Source organism: Geotrypetes seraphini, chromosome 9 (genome assembly GCF_902459505.1).
Source record: "Geotrypetes seraphini chromosome 9, aGeoSer1.1, whole genome shotgun sequence".
Classification (NCBI taxonomy): Eukaryota; Metazoa; Chordata; class Amphibia; order Gymnophiona; family Dermophiidae; genus Geotrypetes; species Geotrypetes seraphini.
Window position 1 is genome coordinate 111,815,174 of NC_047092.1, and position 16,079 is coordinate 111,831,252.

At 46.6% G+C, this 16,079-nt stretch overlaps 1 protein-coding gene across 9 annotated transcripts in view; it reads left to right on the forward strand.

Moving 5' to 3' along the window:
* Positions 1-16,079, forward strand: part of STK25 (serine/threonine kinase 25) — a 407,778-nt gene that overhangs the window by 139,284 nt on the left and 252,415 nt on the right. For all 9 annotated transcript variants that reach the window (XM_033957946.1, XM_033957945.1, XM_033957950.1 and 6 more), the window contains one exon: positions 5,703-5,811. In XM_033957946.1, the coding sequence (XP_033813837.1) occupies positions 5,703-5,811 (109 nt within the window). The remainder of the gene's footprint in view (positions 1-5,702; positions 5,812-16,079) is intronic.

Sequence of the window (16,079 nt, forward strand, 5' to 3'; positions counted from 1 at the left end):
CCTACAACACAATACCTCCTTCTATTTGAGCGTTGGAGCAGGCAAATTGGAGCAGCACCCTTGTATAGTACTGGGGGTCGGTGTAGAGCGTTTTGATGCCATCGAAGAAATGAGTTGAGGACACAAAAATGCCGGTGCATGGGGCAGACATGAGCGGCCTGCGCCATGTGCGCGGAGCCTCCTGTGGTCCTGTGCATGACTCCGGTGAGAGCGCCTCGGAGGAGGAATCTGAACGGGGCGCTTTGCTGAGACTATGGCGACATGATTCAGCAGCGACAGCTGCTAAAGCAGGCCTGCAACAGTGGGCTTTAGAGATTAAAAGTGAAGTAGCAGGAAAAATCAAGGACACAGTCAAAGAAATCAGGAAAGATTTTGCAGACTTGCTAGGTTGAGCGTGAGAAATGGAGCGGAGGGTGGGGGAGCAAGAAGACATGATGCAGGTAATAAGTGGCCAGATTGGGGAAGCACAAAAGGTGCTGCAGCAGTGCATGATTTGTCTGGAGGATTTGGAAAATAGATCCCATAGAGGGGTCCCTGACACTGATGAATTTAAAGATGCCTTTCTCTTTGCTCCTGTGAAGGGGGATTCAACTATTCTACCTATATTGAAAGTGGACCGAGCACATAGACCTATGGTTCTTCAGAAAAGTGAGCTCTCATTATATTATTGCTTGTCTGCATAATTTTACTGATAAAGAGAGAATAGTGCATAAAGCCCGTGACCTGGGAGTCCTTCAGTGGCAGAGCCATAAAACTGAGATTTTCCAAGATTTGTTTGCAATCACGCTGCAGAAGCGGAGGGAGTTTTGCCATATTGTAGTAGTCTTGAAACAAAAGAGCTTACGGTACCGGTGGTTGTTTCCATTTGGCCTCATCACCCACAATGGAATACATAAGAGTTGCGACGGTGGCAGAGGCGGAGGAGTACTTGCGTAAAGATGTGCTGATGGTTGGAGCAGTTTTGAAACTGGGCACTTTGGCAGTGCAACAAACTGAGACATATCGCTGGCAGGAGATGATCTCCTGTTCCAGGAGACAGAGGCGTGGAGGGCCTGGAGCGGAGTCGGAGACTGGGCATCTTCTGGACGGCGCTGAGACTTGATTTTGAGACTCTAGTTAATGACTTTGAAATGCTAATTGTAGCCAGAGCCTAGTGTGGTAACGGCATAGTAGCTGGCTCTGAAGAATGAATAGGGGGTGTGTGAGTTGAGGACACTTTGTGGGTGGTTTGGGGGGGGCAATGAGAAGGGGGGTGAAGTTTGATGAGACTGTTGAGATCTGGGCAAGTCACACGAAGTCCTGGAGGTGGGGAGGAATGCAAGGGAGAGAGGTGAGTGGGGGGTCTGTGCTTGGAATGGAATGGGATGGGGTGGGGTTTGGGGAGGGGAACCTGGCTGGAGCTGAATGATTTCTGTGAGGGAAGGGTCAGCAACATAGAGACCTTTAAGGGATATGGGGATTAGCAAGTTGCACATGGGCAGTATGAATGTGAAAGGGCTCAATATACCATGTAAGAGACAACTACTTTTGAAAGACATGAAACGATTGCGATTAGATATTTGCTATGTCCAGGAATTGCATTTACTGAAGTCTGGGGAAAAGCTGATTCAATTCCGGGATTATCTGGTGAGGGTCTGGGCTTCCAATAAATTGGAGAAGAAAGCGGAGGTGGGTTTGTTGTTTGCTAAGCATTTGAAGGTAACTAAGGAAAGGGAATGGCGGGATGAGGGAGTTCGCTGGGTCATCTGGATGGGAGCGATTAAGGAACGGGTGACATTGCTGAACTTGTATTCTCCCAATACCAACCAGGGGCAGTTTTTTGGGGAGTTTCTGGATATGGTGTTGAAGGTGCAGGAGGGGTCTGTACTTGTTGGGGGGGGATAATTTAGTTATAGACCTTAGATGGGATTCTACAGGGAGGAGTGGGGATAGATTGAAGCATGCTAGGAAACAGTTGAAACACTTCCTGGATGTCCTTAATGTTGTGGATGGGCTATACATGTCCTGAGGAGGGGCTATACATACTATTCGCCACCACATGATGTGTACATACATATTGACATGCTTGGTTAAAAGATGGGGGGTGGATTCTAGAGGTCAAGATTGAGGACATAGGCCCAAATTCACTAACCCTCCAAACCGTATGTGATCTGTTTCCCTTCACATGCCGGCTGACGAATTCACTAAAGGCCTGCATGCAAATGGGGACGATCGTTAACACACCCCCTACCCATGGCCAGGATCACTAGAGAGCGATCCCCGCTCATGTGCACACCCTGATAGTAGTGACAGGAGAAGCAGCCTCCTGACAATAGTGACAGAAGAAGTAGTCTCCTGTCTCTGCTGTCAGGGCTCAGCCCCGATCTCTCCTGCCTGCTCCTTGGACTCTCCTGCTTTCTGCCGCTGTTCCCTGCAGTGCAAGCCCTTGGTTTTAAAGTGGGCCTGCACTGCAGGGAACAGCAGCAGAGAGCAGGAGAGTCTGGCGAGCAGGGAAGAGATATCAGGGCAGAGCAGGGCAGGCAGGAGAGCCTACACTAGCCCCCACCCACCAGCCCGACCCGACACTCCCCCAGGCCCCGATCTCTCCTACCTGCCCTGCCCCGATCTCCCTCGCCCTCCCTCAGCACTGCATGGTCACCCACTCCTGGCACCAAAAAGTTGGGAGCAGGACGGGTGCTCAGTCCCTCCTGCTCCTAGACCTCCCACCCCCAGCCCACCCCTGGTCGGCCCAGGCGGTCGGGCCCAGCCCACCCACCCCGGTACCTTTAAAATAGTTGGGAACAGGAGGGGTGCCCGGTTCCTCCTGCTCCTTGCGATAAGGCTCCCTCCATCTTCGGGAGCAGGAGGGGTGCCCGGACCCTCCTGCTCCTACACCAGTCTTCGGGAGCAGGAGGAAAGTCTTCCTGCTCCTGCTGCTCTGGCCGGCTGCTGTCAATTCTAACGTCAGAGAGGAAGTTCCAGGCCAGCCAGGCAGCGATTGGCTGGTCCAGAACGTCCTCTCTGACGTCAGAATTGACGTTGAGTGGCGAGAGTTGGTTGGCCCTACAGGGAAGGGAAGCAGGGAGAACTCAGAACTCGGTGCTGGCCTGTTCCCTGATGGCGGCGGTGGCAGCTTGTTCCCCAGTGGCGGTGGCATGGGGGAGGGCAGTGGGAAGGAAAGCAGGTTGGGCACCCCTGCTCTAGACGAGCTGCATTCAAGTGGCTAAAGAGCCGCATAAAGCTCGTGAGCCGCAGTTTGCCGATCACTGGACTAAAGTATTGGCGAACCGTCTTGCTGTCCATTTGCTGGCACTCATTCATCCAGATCAGAGGGGCAACAAGCAGCGGATGGGATATGGAGGGTTCTTAATTTGGTGTGGCAAGCATGTCGAGAAGGAATTGGGTGAGTGGCGGTAGCAGTAGTTTCCGAAAAGGCATTCGATTGGGTAGATTAGCGATTTATGGCGGCAGTGCTGCGGCATATGGGATTTGGTAATAGTTTTATAGCTTGGATTCTTACCCTATATAACAGACCAGTGGCTTGTGTAAAAGAGAACAGGGACTATTCTTCTCCGTTTGAGTTGCGATGGGGGACGAGACAGGGGTGCCCGCTCTCCCCATTCTTTTTTGCTTTGGTGATTGAGCCATTGGCACAGAGGATATGGCACTCTGCTTGGATACGGGGGTTGTGGATAAATGGGGTTGAACATAAGCTATCTTTATTTGCGGATGATGTGTTGGCCAGCATTGAGTGCTCGGACTCTTGTTTGGTAGCTCTTCAGGAATTAATGGTCGAGTGTGGGCAGTTATCGGGTTTTAAGGCTAATATGACTAAGACAGAAGTGTTGAACATTTCAGTCCCTGTGGCTCAGGCTCTGGAGCTTCAACGGGTTGGTGCCTTTCGGTGGGTTAAGGGACTGATTCGATATCTGCGCATAAATTTTGGGGTGGATTAGAAATCTCTGTTTCAACTTAATTACATTCCGCTAGTGAACGACATTCAGAGAGATATGGAGAGGTGGGATAAGCTTTTTCTTTCCTGGATGGGCCACATGGAATTGATTAGGATTACATTACATTACATTGATGTCTTCTATCCCGCCAATACCTTTCAGTTCTAGGCGGTTTACAACAAGAAATTAGACCTGTGTCAGGGTCTAGGAATGGTCGATATGGTTATAGCTTTTGGGGATCTTCAGAGTCAGTTTCAGTTGGCCGGGGGGGGGGGGGGGATTTTTTTCCCGTATTTACAATTGAAAAACGATATTTTGATAGCTAGGGCTGCAGTGCCAGAGGCCTTGAGTAGTTCTGGGGTTGAACAGGGGTTGGGGAGCTCTGTAAAACGGGGCTGTATTTCCGCACTTTATAAAATGTTGCAGGTGGAGGCAGACGGGAAAACGTCATATATGAAGGGCCTGGGAACAAGATTTGGGGATGGAACTTGCTGGGGTAGAGTGGGAGGCTCTGGCGCTGTGATTGCACCATATTGCAAGGGCTCCCATCTTGGTGGAAAATGCACTTAAAATGTTGGTTCGGTGGTATGTTATCCTGATATTACTCAGTAAGATGTCTCCTGGGCTCAATGATAGGTACTGGCGGGGCTGCCAGCAAAGGGGCACCTTTTTTCATATGTGGTGGGCTTATCCCAACATTCGGGGCTACTGGGAGCAGGTGTTTCAGTATGTGAGCAAACATCTTCAGGTTCCTGTGAGTATGAGGGTGGAGCGGGCATTATTGGGAGTGGGAGTGGATGGGTTGATCACTTTCAGGATCGACTTTTGAGTCTGGTCTTTATAGCAGCCCGTTTGGTGGTGGGTCAGAAGTGGTGTGGAAATACAGTTCCTATGCTGGAGGATATGAAGTATAGACTAGGGATGGTGTGTGTTAAGTATCGACTATTGGCCATTTTGTCACGCCAATGGAATCAATTCCTGGATATATGGGTGAAATATCTGGATGTAGAAAAGGAGGGACCTCTCTTATTCAAGGACTGGATGGAGTTGGGGGTAGTGGGAGGCAGGTTCTGTTTTTATATGGGGGTGTTGGGCATATCTTCTCTGTTTCGGGGGTTATTAAGGGTGGGTTACAGGTTCGGGGGGAACAGAGGGGTGGGGGAGTAAGGATCAGGGAGCTGAGATCCAAGGATGGGTGGTAGGGGTTGTTGATTTCTTTTGTTGTTATTGTTTCTGTTGATCTGTTATTGCTGTGAGTATGATGTTACGATTGTGTACTGGTTTCTGTTCCTGATCAAAAATAAAGAATTATTTAAAAAAAAACAAAAAAAAATCGCACTGCAAGATTCAAAGGACAAATGGACAAATATGCCCCCCCCAAAAAAATGGCATGTGGAGGGCTGGTGAGTTGTGCGGAGACCCTGCACAGTATTGTTTTCTTTCTGAATTAGATGGAGGTTGTTTCCCTTTCCCTTTTTATTGTTTTAATTTTCTGGCTTACGTGATGTGTTGTAATGTATATGTTGTATACCAGGAACCTGGAAATCACAGTATTCCATCTATGCCAACCCTAATACTTTTCTCTGAAAATGAAAGCACAGATGACATGACAGTTTTTCAAGAAAATAAATTTATAGCAATTTAATTACATTCATGCTTTTATCTTCAAGCTGTTTTGTCAGTAAATATACTTTTAACTGAGTTAAGGAAAAGTTCTGTTCACTGTTGTTAAAAACTCCCACTCTATTTCCTCTTCTACATCTTGTATAGTTGAAGCCCGGACCATTGGAGGAGACGTACATTGCCACAATTCTGCGGGAGATCCTGAAAGGATTAGATTATTTGCATTGTGAAAGGAAGATACACCGTGACATCAAAGGTGAGACACCCAGTTTGACCTCATTGTGAAAGGAAGATACACCGTGACGTCAAAGGTGAGACACCCAGTTTGACCTGTGTGCAGCATACACTAGTAAGTGTTACGGCTTGAAAATATATGCAGGAGCCTTCATACATTTTGAAGTTCAAGTTTATTATTTGATGAATCGCCTATATAAAACATTCTAAGCGATGAACAATTTTTAAAAAATGACTTTTTAGAGAGCAAGCAATTTTAAAACAACATTTTAAAGAACAAACACTATTAAGACGCAAGTAAAAAGTTAAAATACTTATAACGCATTATAAATTTCTTTATACATGTGGCTTAGTGACAAACATGATATAGAGGGAAAGGAGGAAAAAGTTACAATTTTCTCAGGCAGAAAAACATAAAAGAGGTAAGAACACGGGGAAGGGGGGAGAAAAAAAAAAATAAATAAATTGAATGTTTGCATTGGCTTAATAGTTTAATTAATAAAAGCATCATTAAATAGAAAAGTTTTTAAAAGTTTTTTAAAAGAAATAAGATCCTTTTCTTTTCTGATATAAAGTGGTAAAGCATTCCAGGTTTGTGGAGCTATAACAGAAAACATTTCATTTCTCCTTGTACCCACAATTTTTAAGTAAGGAACAGTTAGTAAGTCTTGAGATGATGATCGAAGAGAACGAGGGGCATAATATGGAATGATCATTCTAGATATGAATTGAGGTTCATTAAAAGATAGTACTTTAAATACCAAAAATAATATCTTAAAAGTGATTCGGTGGCTAATGGGACTTGATCAATAACGGTGTAACGTGGTCATGTTTTTTTGCTTTATGGATGAGTTTTATTGCAGTATTTTGGATAATCTGAAGTCTTCTTTTTTCTTTTTGTGATACATTGATTAACAGGGAATTACAATAATCTAGTTTAGATATGATCATAGAGTGGATAAGTATATTAACGGATTTGGGTTCTAGAAATAAAGAGATGGACTGTATCAGGCGAAGTTTATAGAAACAAAATTTAACTATTTGACTAATGTGATTATGAAAAGATAAATTAGCGTCAATAAATACGCCTAAAATTTTTAGCATAGGTACAGATTCAAGGGGGATGTTATCGAGTGCAAATGAAGATCTTGGAATAATGTCTTTTTTCCAAGTAAAAAACATGGTTTGAGTTTTTTGTATATTTAATGATAATTTATTAAGGCTAAACCAATTTTTTATTGTATCCAGTTTAGTATTAATTGTTGTAATTTCTTCGACATTTTCGGGATCAAACGGGTGAAGAAGTTGGATGTCGTCGGCATAAGAAAATGAAGTAAAGCCCAAAGATTGGCAAATTGTAAGTAGAGGTGAGAGGAAAATGTTACATAAAAGAGGTGACAGAATAGAACCCTGAGGTATTCCAAAGGATGATGAATAAGAATTAGAGTGATCATCTTTAAATTTAACAGTAGAGGATCGATTTGAAAGAAAAGAGACAAACCGGGGGGGTCACGTGATGCAGCCTACCTGATCGGTCGTGGGAGAGGAGAGCTCCGTCCTGAACCCGCTGAAATCGGCTAATTACCAGCGATTTTCCACCCGTTTAGACCCACGATCTCCTTGGGAGCAGTGCTGGGAGTCCTGCGCTGTTATAGCTGCGGTCCAGAGGTGCGTTGTCATCGGGCATGCCCATCCGATCCGCGAAGACCACTCGGGATCGGCCTCAGTTTCCCGCTGTTAAAATGGCGGAGGAGCCCGCATCTTTCACTATCCCTGCGGGAGACTGGATACAGGAAATCACCCGGTCGGTATCGGCTGCCCTGGCGGATCGCCTCAATAAACTGCAATCGGCAGTTGACGAGGTACATGAAAAATTCGACTCATAGCAGCGGCGCCTTACCGAAGTGGAACGGCGTATCTCAGGCCAGGAAGACATGTGCGCGGCTTTGGAGACCCAGATGTCGGCACTCCGCAAATCTAACACTGACCTGCAGGAGCAAATTGAGGAATTGGAGAACCGCAGCCGCCGTAACAACCTACGGCTGGTTGGTCTGCCAGAGTCTGTCAGAGATGCTGATTTGTACCGGGTATTCAGCACCTGGTTGCCGGAGACACTGGGCCTGTCGGGCTCCGGCATGCAGTTTGATTGTGAAAGAGCTCATCGTATTGGCCCCAAATCGGGGGATGGCAAGCGAGCGCGCACAGCTATTGCACGCTTCTGCAACTGGAGAGGCAAGGAAGCTCTGCTACGGGCCTATCACAAGGCTGGAGCCCTGGAATTCGAGGGGGCGAAGGTGCTGGTCTTTAATGACTACTCGGTGCGCGTCGCTGCCCAACGCAAGCTGATGTCACCATTCTGCACTGAGCTTCACAAGAGGGGGATCCAGTTTGCTTTGGTTTTCCCTGCTAAGCTGCGGGTCTGGCGGAATGGTGCATCTGAGACCCTGACCAATGTGGAGGAGGCTCGCGCCTATGTGGGCAATCTGGCAGCTTGCCCTTTTCCTTGATCTTCGACTGCCGGGTCTCCACTGTGCCCTTGGTGACCGAACTTGTGTGTGTCTCGGATGATGATCTGCTGCGGGCACTTGATGCTCTGACTGCTATTCTTGTTCTGCTGGTTCCGATGGTGTATCGGCCGGACCCCCATTTGGTCCTAGGGGCAGACATTGGCTGCTTTCCTTCACACTACGTTGGACTGTCCTTGGACCCTAGCCCTTCGTTGTCGGGGCTTGGCACTGCTCTCGAGCCTATTTCGGCTTGAGTTGGACTTATTTTTCTTTCACCTGTTTCTTTTTGCTTGCTGTGGTGGTCCTTTGGGGGTGGAAGTTTGCGGGAGGGGGGTTCTGCTATGGGTAGGCAGTGGGTCTGTTAGGGTCTGTGTACTGGTTACACGATTGGGGGTGTGTGGGGGAGGGTGGGAGGGGGGTTAGGGGGGATGGGGGAGTTTGCTGGGGTGTGTGAATGGGGGTTTGTATGTTGGTGTGTTTGTGTTAGGATTGTGGTTTGGATGGCAGGGGGGGAGGTCTCGGGGGGGTGCAGGCTCATTTGGTACCTGTTGTCTTGCTGCTGGATCCAGCTGGGAGACCAAGGAGCGGTTTTTTCTATCTCTTTTCTGCTCGGTTCCACTCCACCTAGAATTGATCCTGGCTGACCTCAGGGTACTCACATTCAATGTGGATGGTATCAAATCTCCTATTAAGCGCTCGCGAGTGCTGTCTTGCCTCCTCAAGTTGGGCGCGGATATAGCCTTCCTACAGGAAACGCATCTCTCTCAGCTGGAACATGCCAAACTACGCAGGGGCTGGGTGGGGGACGTGTTTTCTTCGGCCTTTACGGGCCGTCAGCGGGGGGTGGCCATTCTCCTTCACAAGCATCTCCCTTTTCATCTTCATAAACAAATTCAGGATTCGGAGGGTCGCTTTGTTCTGGTGCTGGGAGAGCTATGGGGTCTTAAGTTACTGTTGTGCAACTTGTATGCACCCAATGTCTACTGTCATAAGTTCTTCTCCACTGTACTGGCCCATATTTCGCAGCACACTGAATACAATTTGGTTGTGGGTGGGGATTTCAATATCACTGCAAATCCTGGTGTAGATTGTAAGCCGCCTTGGGCACGGACTCGGGATCATGATACGCGAGGGGTGGGCTTTCTCACTCAACACTTAGACCTGGTAGATGTTTGGTGTACTTTACACCCTTATGACACTGATTTCACTTTTTACTCTCATTCCCACAAGGTGTATGCCAGGCTGGATTACCTCCTCCTTGATAAACGCCTTTTCTCCAGGGCCACTCATTCTGAAATCTATGAGAGCACATTATCTGATCATGCACCGGTGGGACTCCGTTTGTGCGTGGCGCCGGCGGGTAGGACCTCCTCTTGGTGGTTGCCTTCTTCTTTGTATCAGGATCCGGAGTTCCGCGTTTTTTTACGGGCGCGTTGGTTAGATTATCAACTTACAAATGACACGTCGGATGTGGGCCCCGTTACCTTTTGGTATGCTTCCCAAGCGGTGCTACGCGGGCACATTATCGCTTATATTTACAAAAAATACAGCAAATCATCATGTGACCTGAACAATTGTCCCCCATACTTACTAACTACAGCCTCCACCAAATTTAAAGCCAACCTCACACTATGGCTTCAAACTACACTAAGGGAAGGTCATTACCCACCGGAACTAGGAGAAATCATAATTACTCCTATCCTAAAAGATCCCAAAGGTCCTATAGACAATCCTACAAACTACAGACCAATCGCCTCAATCCCACTATATATCAAACTAACAGAAGGCCTAGTCGCACAATATCTCTCCAATTTCCTTGAAGACCATCACATACTGCATCCATCCCAATCTGGATTCAGATCTAACCATAGCACAGAAACTCTACTGATATCACTATTAGACACAGCCCGACAATACCTTAGCAAAGGAAACAAACTACTTCTCATTCAACTCGATCTCTCTGCTGCATTTGACCTAGTTGACCACCCCACACTACTCCAGACATTAGATGCAATTGGAATCTCTGGTAATGTTCACAACTGGTTCCAAGGCTTCCTCAAAACTCGAACATACAGAGTCAAGTCAAAAGAGCATCTATCCGACCCATGGTCAAACCCATGCGGAGTACCACAAGGATCACCATTATCTCCTATATTATTCAACCTCTTCATAGCATCACTCGGCAATACCCTAGACGCCCTAAACACAATATCATTCAGCTATGCGGATGATATAACAATCCTCATCCCCTTCAACATACAAGACCCCCTTATCAACAAACCACCTGAATATAATAATGGAAACGGTAGAAAAATGGATGTCAAGTCATAAACTGAAACTGAACTCGGAAAAAACTAAATTCCTACTATTAGAGAAGGAAAAAAAACCATCATGCACAGAACTGGAATTAAACACAATCAAGTACCCAATGCAAAGCACACTCAAGATCCTAGGAATTCAACTAGACAGAAATTGCACAATGCAGACCCAAATCCACAAAATCATCCAAAGAGCATTTTTCACAATGCGTAACCTAAGAAAAATAAGAAAATTCTTCATCAAAGATCAATACAAGATAGTAGTACAATCCCTAGTACTAAGCATAGTAGACTACTGCAACAGCCTATACCTATCATGCCCAAACTACATGATAAAACAATTACAGACTGTTCAGAACACGGCCCTCAGACTCATCTACTCCCTCAGCAAATTTGACCACATCACCAACGCTTACCTTGAATCACACTGGCTACCAATAAAAGCAAGATCCCAGTTCAAATTCTACTGTCTACTATACAAAGTAACACACGGAACAGCACCCAGCTACCTAAACAAAAGACTACACCGTAATCTCTCACACAGATTAAGGAGAACTCAAAAACTATTCGCTTACCCTCCTCTCAAAGGTATACGACGCAAGAAACTATACAACAGCCTTTTAGCTACACAGGCAGCAAAAATTGACACTACCATTTCCAATCTACTGATCAATTCAATAGACATAAAAGAATTCCGAAAAGAAATCAAAACTCATCTCTTCAAAAAATACTTTCCATCATCTTAACCTCAACATAGCACTAGAAAATACTCACACGAACACCACCACCTTAACTATACCTAAACATTGTACAACTCACTTCAACAACCTACTATTTATCTACTATGGGCTCTAAATGTCTCCTGGAAACTTCCAGACTAATCAATTGTAACTGATACATTCCTGATTCTATGTACTGTAATATTCCTGAAATTATACAGTCTCCTAATTTGTAATCCGCTTAGAACCGCAAGGCACAAGCGGAATAGAAATCTGTAATGTAATGTAATATTGCTAGCAAACGTAAACAAACGAAGGGGGAACTCTTGCGGCTGTCTAACCGGTTGCATGACCTCCACCAATCACATATCTCTACCTTATCGGATTCGGATCGGGAGGAGATGCGGGTGGTGCGGGGTCAGTTTGAGGAGCTTCTCAATAGGCGAACGGAGACCTCCTTGTACTATCAAAGATATCAACTTTATAGGTGGGGGAGTAAAACGGGGAAGCTCCTGTCCAATTTGATCCGACCGCACAAAAAGATAGGTTATTACTTCTATCAAGGACTCTAGGGGTGTCCGACATGAGGGGGAGCGTCACATTGCCTCTCAATTTGTTCAATACTATCAGGCCCTCTATGGCCGCCGATCTTTGGATGCCGATGCTATGTCCCAGTTCTTTGCTGATTTGAAGTTGCCCCAGTTGACGGCGACTCAGGCCGCGTCTCTCAACGAGCCTATTACAGCGGAGGAGATTTCCACTGCGATTGGCTCGCTCACTTTGGCTAAAGCGCCGGGGCCGGACGGCCTGGGCCCGGAATTCTACCGGATTCTGAGGGATCTAGTGGCTCTTCCGCTCAGTAGGATGTGTAATGCGGTGGCGAGAGGGGCTGACTCCTTTTCTGATAACCTGGCTCACATAGTGTTGTTGCCCAAACCTGGGAAGGACCCTGACCCTGGTGAGTTCTTTTCGTCCGATCTCTCTTTTAGATCAGGATATTAAGGTGTTAGCTATGACGTTAGCGCGGCGGCTTAATTGTTTTCTACCGCACCTGATTCATCCAGATCAGGTGGGCTTTGTACCGGGTCGGTATGCATCTATGAATTTGTTGAAAGTGTTAGGGGCTATTCACGAGCATAGGGGTAAGGGAGGGCAATCGGCAGTGGCGGGTTTAGATATGGAGAAAGCGTTTGACAGTGTTTCCTGGGAGTATCTATTTCGGATATTAGAGGACTTTGGTTTTACGGGGAGTTTCTTGGACTGGATCAAAGCCTTGTATACTAACCCTCGGGCCCGTATACTTATCAATGGGAGTTTGACCGAGGCGTTTGCATTGCAGCGGGGAACACGGCAAGGGTGCCTGTTATCTCCTTTGTTATTTTTGTTAGCTATAGAGCCCCTAGCTATCAAAATACGTCAGGCTCCGGAGGTTCGGGGGATTCAAGTGGGGGGACAGGAGTGCAAAATCAGTATGTTTGCGGATGACATTTTACTATATCTGGATCAGGCCCCCATTCACCTGGAGGCTGCCTTGGCGATTGTTCGGGACTTTGGGGCCTTATCAGGCTTGCTGGTTAATTGTAGTAAATCCGAACTTTTGCTACTGGCTGGCGGCCCTGTGGAACCGTGGCATGCCCTACTCCCCATTCCGCCGTCGCTTCACCCGGTCCGTTATCTGGGTATTTATCTCAGCACCAATCCGGCCACGTTTTACTCCATGAATGTTCTTCGTCACCTTGACGCCATCGGGAAGTTGTGCCTTCAGTGGCAGGACCTTCCCCTGGGTTTGATGGGCCGAGTGGCCTTGGTGAAAATGGTCATGCTTCCCAAATTGCTCTATCCGCTCCAAACGGTCCCAATCTGGCTTCGACGCCCCGATGTCCTCCGCTTTCATTCTCTGATTTCTCGGTTTCTCTGGCGATCTAGGGCCCCTCGTGTCGCTCTGACAAAGCTGATGTTGGCCAGAGGAATGGGAGGGTTGAATGTCCCTGATTTACGCCTGTACAATGTAGCAGCCCTTCTGCGGTGGATCCACGAGGGTCACACCGGTTTAGCGCGCTATTTCCCTCAGGGCTGGGTTGAATCTTGGAGCCTACCTTTTCGGTTCCTTAATTTGCTTCACTTTCAACCGGACCATGTGGCTTGCTCAGGGGGGGGTCGCTCAGTTTTCTTGGCTCCTTTTAGGAGGGCCTGGCAGTGGTGGCGGCGCAGGCAGGGTCTGCCGGCTGCGGTTTCTCCCTTTCTATCCTTTGAGAGTAATACGGGCTTTCTCCCTGTTTGGGGACGGATGATATTACGGGCCTGGGCACGCAGTGGATGTCGTACCGTATCCGATGTTTTGGCCGTTTCGGGGGGTACTTTCCCCTCGTTTCAACAGCTTCAGAGGAAATGGGACTTCCCCTCCCGGTATTGTTTTCTTTCCTTCAAATCCGCCATTACTGGGGGGTCACTCGGCAGGCTCATGCGCGGGGCTGGGACGCGGGGCCTCTGGATCGGATTTTTGAAGCGACCCCGCCGACGTTCAACCGGCTGTCCCACTGGTATAGTGTTCTCCGTCTCTCTGCTCAGGTTTCTGGGATGAGTGCTCTACGGGAGAGATGGGAGGGGGATCTGGGTTTGAGTATTTCAGAGCCCCAATTCCTGGATTGCTTTCAGTCTCTTTATCTCTTCTCCAAATCGGCAGACTATCAGGAAATGCAGTATAAAATCTTGCACAGAGTCTATATTACTAAACAGCGGGGGGCTCAGATAGGGCTATGGGCTAGCGACTTATGTAGTAAATGTAAATGCCAGCCTGGCACGTACCTTCACTCTTTCCTTGAATGTACAAAGCTCACTATCTGGACGGGGCTCCTGGGCCTTCTTGATGCGGTTCTCCACAGCTCTATAGAGTGGGATTATGGTACTCTCCTCCTGGGCTTACAGAGGTCCCTACGGGATCAGGCTTTCTCACTCCCGCAAAGACGATTCCTTTACAATGCCATTTTAGTGGGGAAGAAAATGATTTTGACCTATTGGGTGTCCAAGGGCACTCCCCCCCAGGCCCAATGGCGGGCCAAGCTGAGAGAGATGGCGCAATTTGAGATCCGCTCCTACAGTAAATCTAGTAAGCTGGATCTGAGGCACTACGTCGCTTTGTGGGAGCATTTGCTGGAACTTCTTTTATCCTGATTTCTCTTATTTGTGGGCTTTCTTTAGCTAACCTACTTATCTGGGGCTTTCCACTTCTGCAGCTGCCCGTTTCACGGTCCACTTTGCGCTTGCACTCTCTGGGGAGGGGGGGTTGGGTTTGGGTTTGGTGGGGTAGGTGTGTCTGGTAGTTTTGTCTGGGTGGTGGCTGGGTGTTTCTTGGGTGCTTGTTGTGAGGATTGGTGTGTCTGGTGAGCGGTCTGGGTGTTGCTGCTTGTGGGGGTTTTTTCATTATAAAATATGGCTGAGGGTCTAGTCCGGCTTATTATTTTTGTGGGTTCTGGGGTGGGATTTGCTTGCTTGCCCCAAGTTTTGGCCTTTTGTTGTGTATTGCCCTGCCTCTCGTTGGCACTTTTCTCTTGGGAGAGGCTTGTTCATGCTTGTTGTTGCTGCTATTCTCACTCTGTGTTCTTTTTGATAATGTATAAGTTTCTGTACAGAATATGGTTGCTTGTCTGGACCATTTGCCATTCTCAATAAAAATACTTTGAAAAAAAAAAAAAAAAGAAAAGAGACAAACCAATTTAGAACCTGCCCACCAATGCCAAGAGATTCTAAACGATTAAGTAAAAGATCGTGATCGATAGTATCAAAAGCCGCAGATAAGTCTAAGGAGAAAAGGGCAACCGATTTATGATGATCTAAGTAATAATGGATGTTAGTTATGAGGCCTAGCATTGAATATTCTGTATTATGATGTTTGCGGAATCCAGTTTGGTTAGGGTGTAATGCGTTTGAAGATTCAATGAAATCCGATAATTGTTCGAAAACCAGTTTTTCAGTTAACTTTGCTAAGAAAGGTAAGTTAGAAATTGTGTTTTTTCATTATTGGTGTAACAATAGCTGTTTTCCAATTGGAGGGACAGTGGCTGTAAGAAAACTATTTTTAATGAGTGACTGAATAAAGGGGCCAAAGCAGAAGAAAAATTTTTTCAGATAAAACGGAGGAATTAATTCGGATCGAGAACTTTTTATATTGATTCTTTGAAAAACCTCTTCTATTTCTTTTAAAGATGGAATTCTAAAATTTGTACATTTAGACGTAGGTATTGTAGAATTAATGCTATTGCGTAAGGACTCATCAGATATATTAGTGTCAAAGGTTTTTCGTATAAGAGCAATTTTTTCACAAAAGTAGTCTACCAGATCTTGTGCTTTGGGATTGGATGTTGAATTTGAATTATTGATTTTTTTTTTTGGTTTCCGGAGTGAAGGCTCCCAAATATCTCTGATGGGGAACTAGCTGGCTTAAAAGCAGTATACAGTATACTCACTTATCTGTGTATCATTGTAGAGGGAATGTCCACATCCAATTGGCTCCTTATAAATTCGATGTTGAGACTGGCACTGAAACCCATAACCCTGCTGGAGATGGAGCCTATTCTGCTCTGAGCGAAGAGCTTAGCTTCTGCTTTCCCACCCTTAAATCTTATATCCCAAAATATGCTAGGAGTAAGTGGTCCCTATTCTATCTTCATACCCAGATATATATGTATATATTTACTAAAAGTAGGAATTGGTGTGAGAACCAGTTTTATTCTAACCCTGAAAATATCC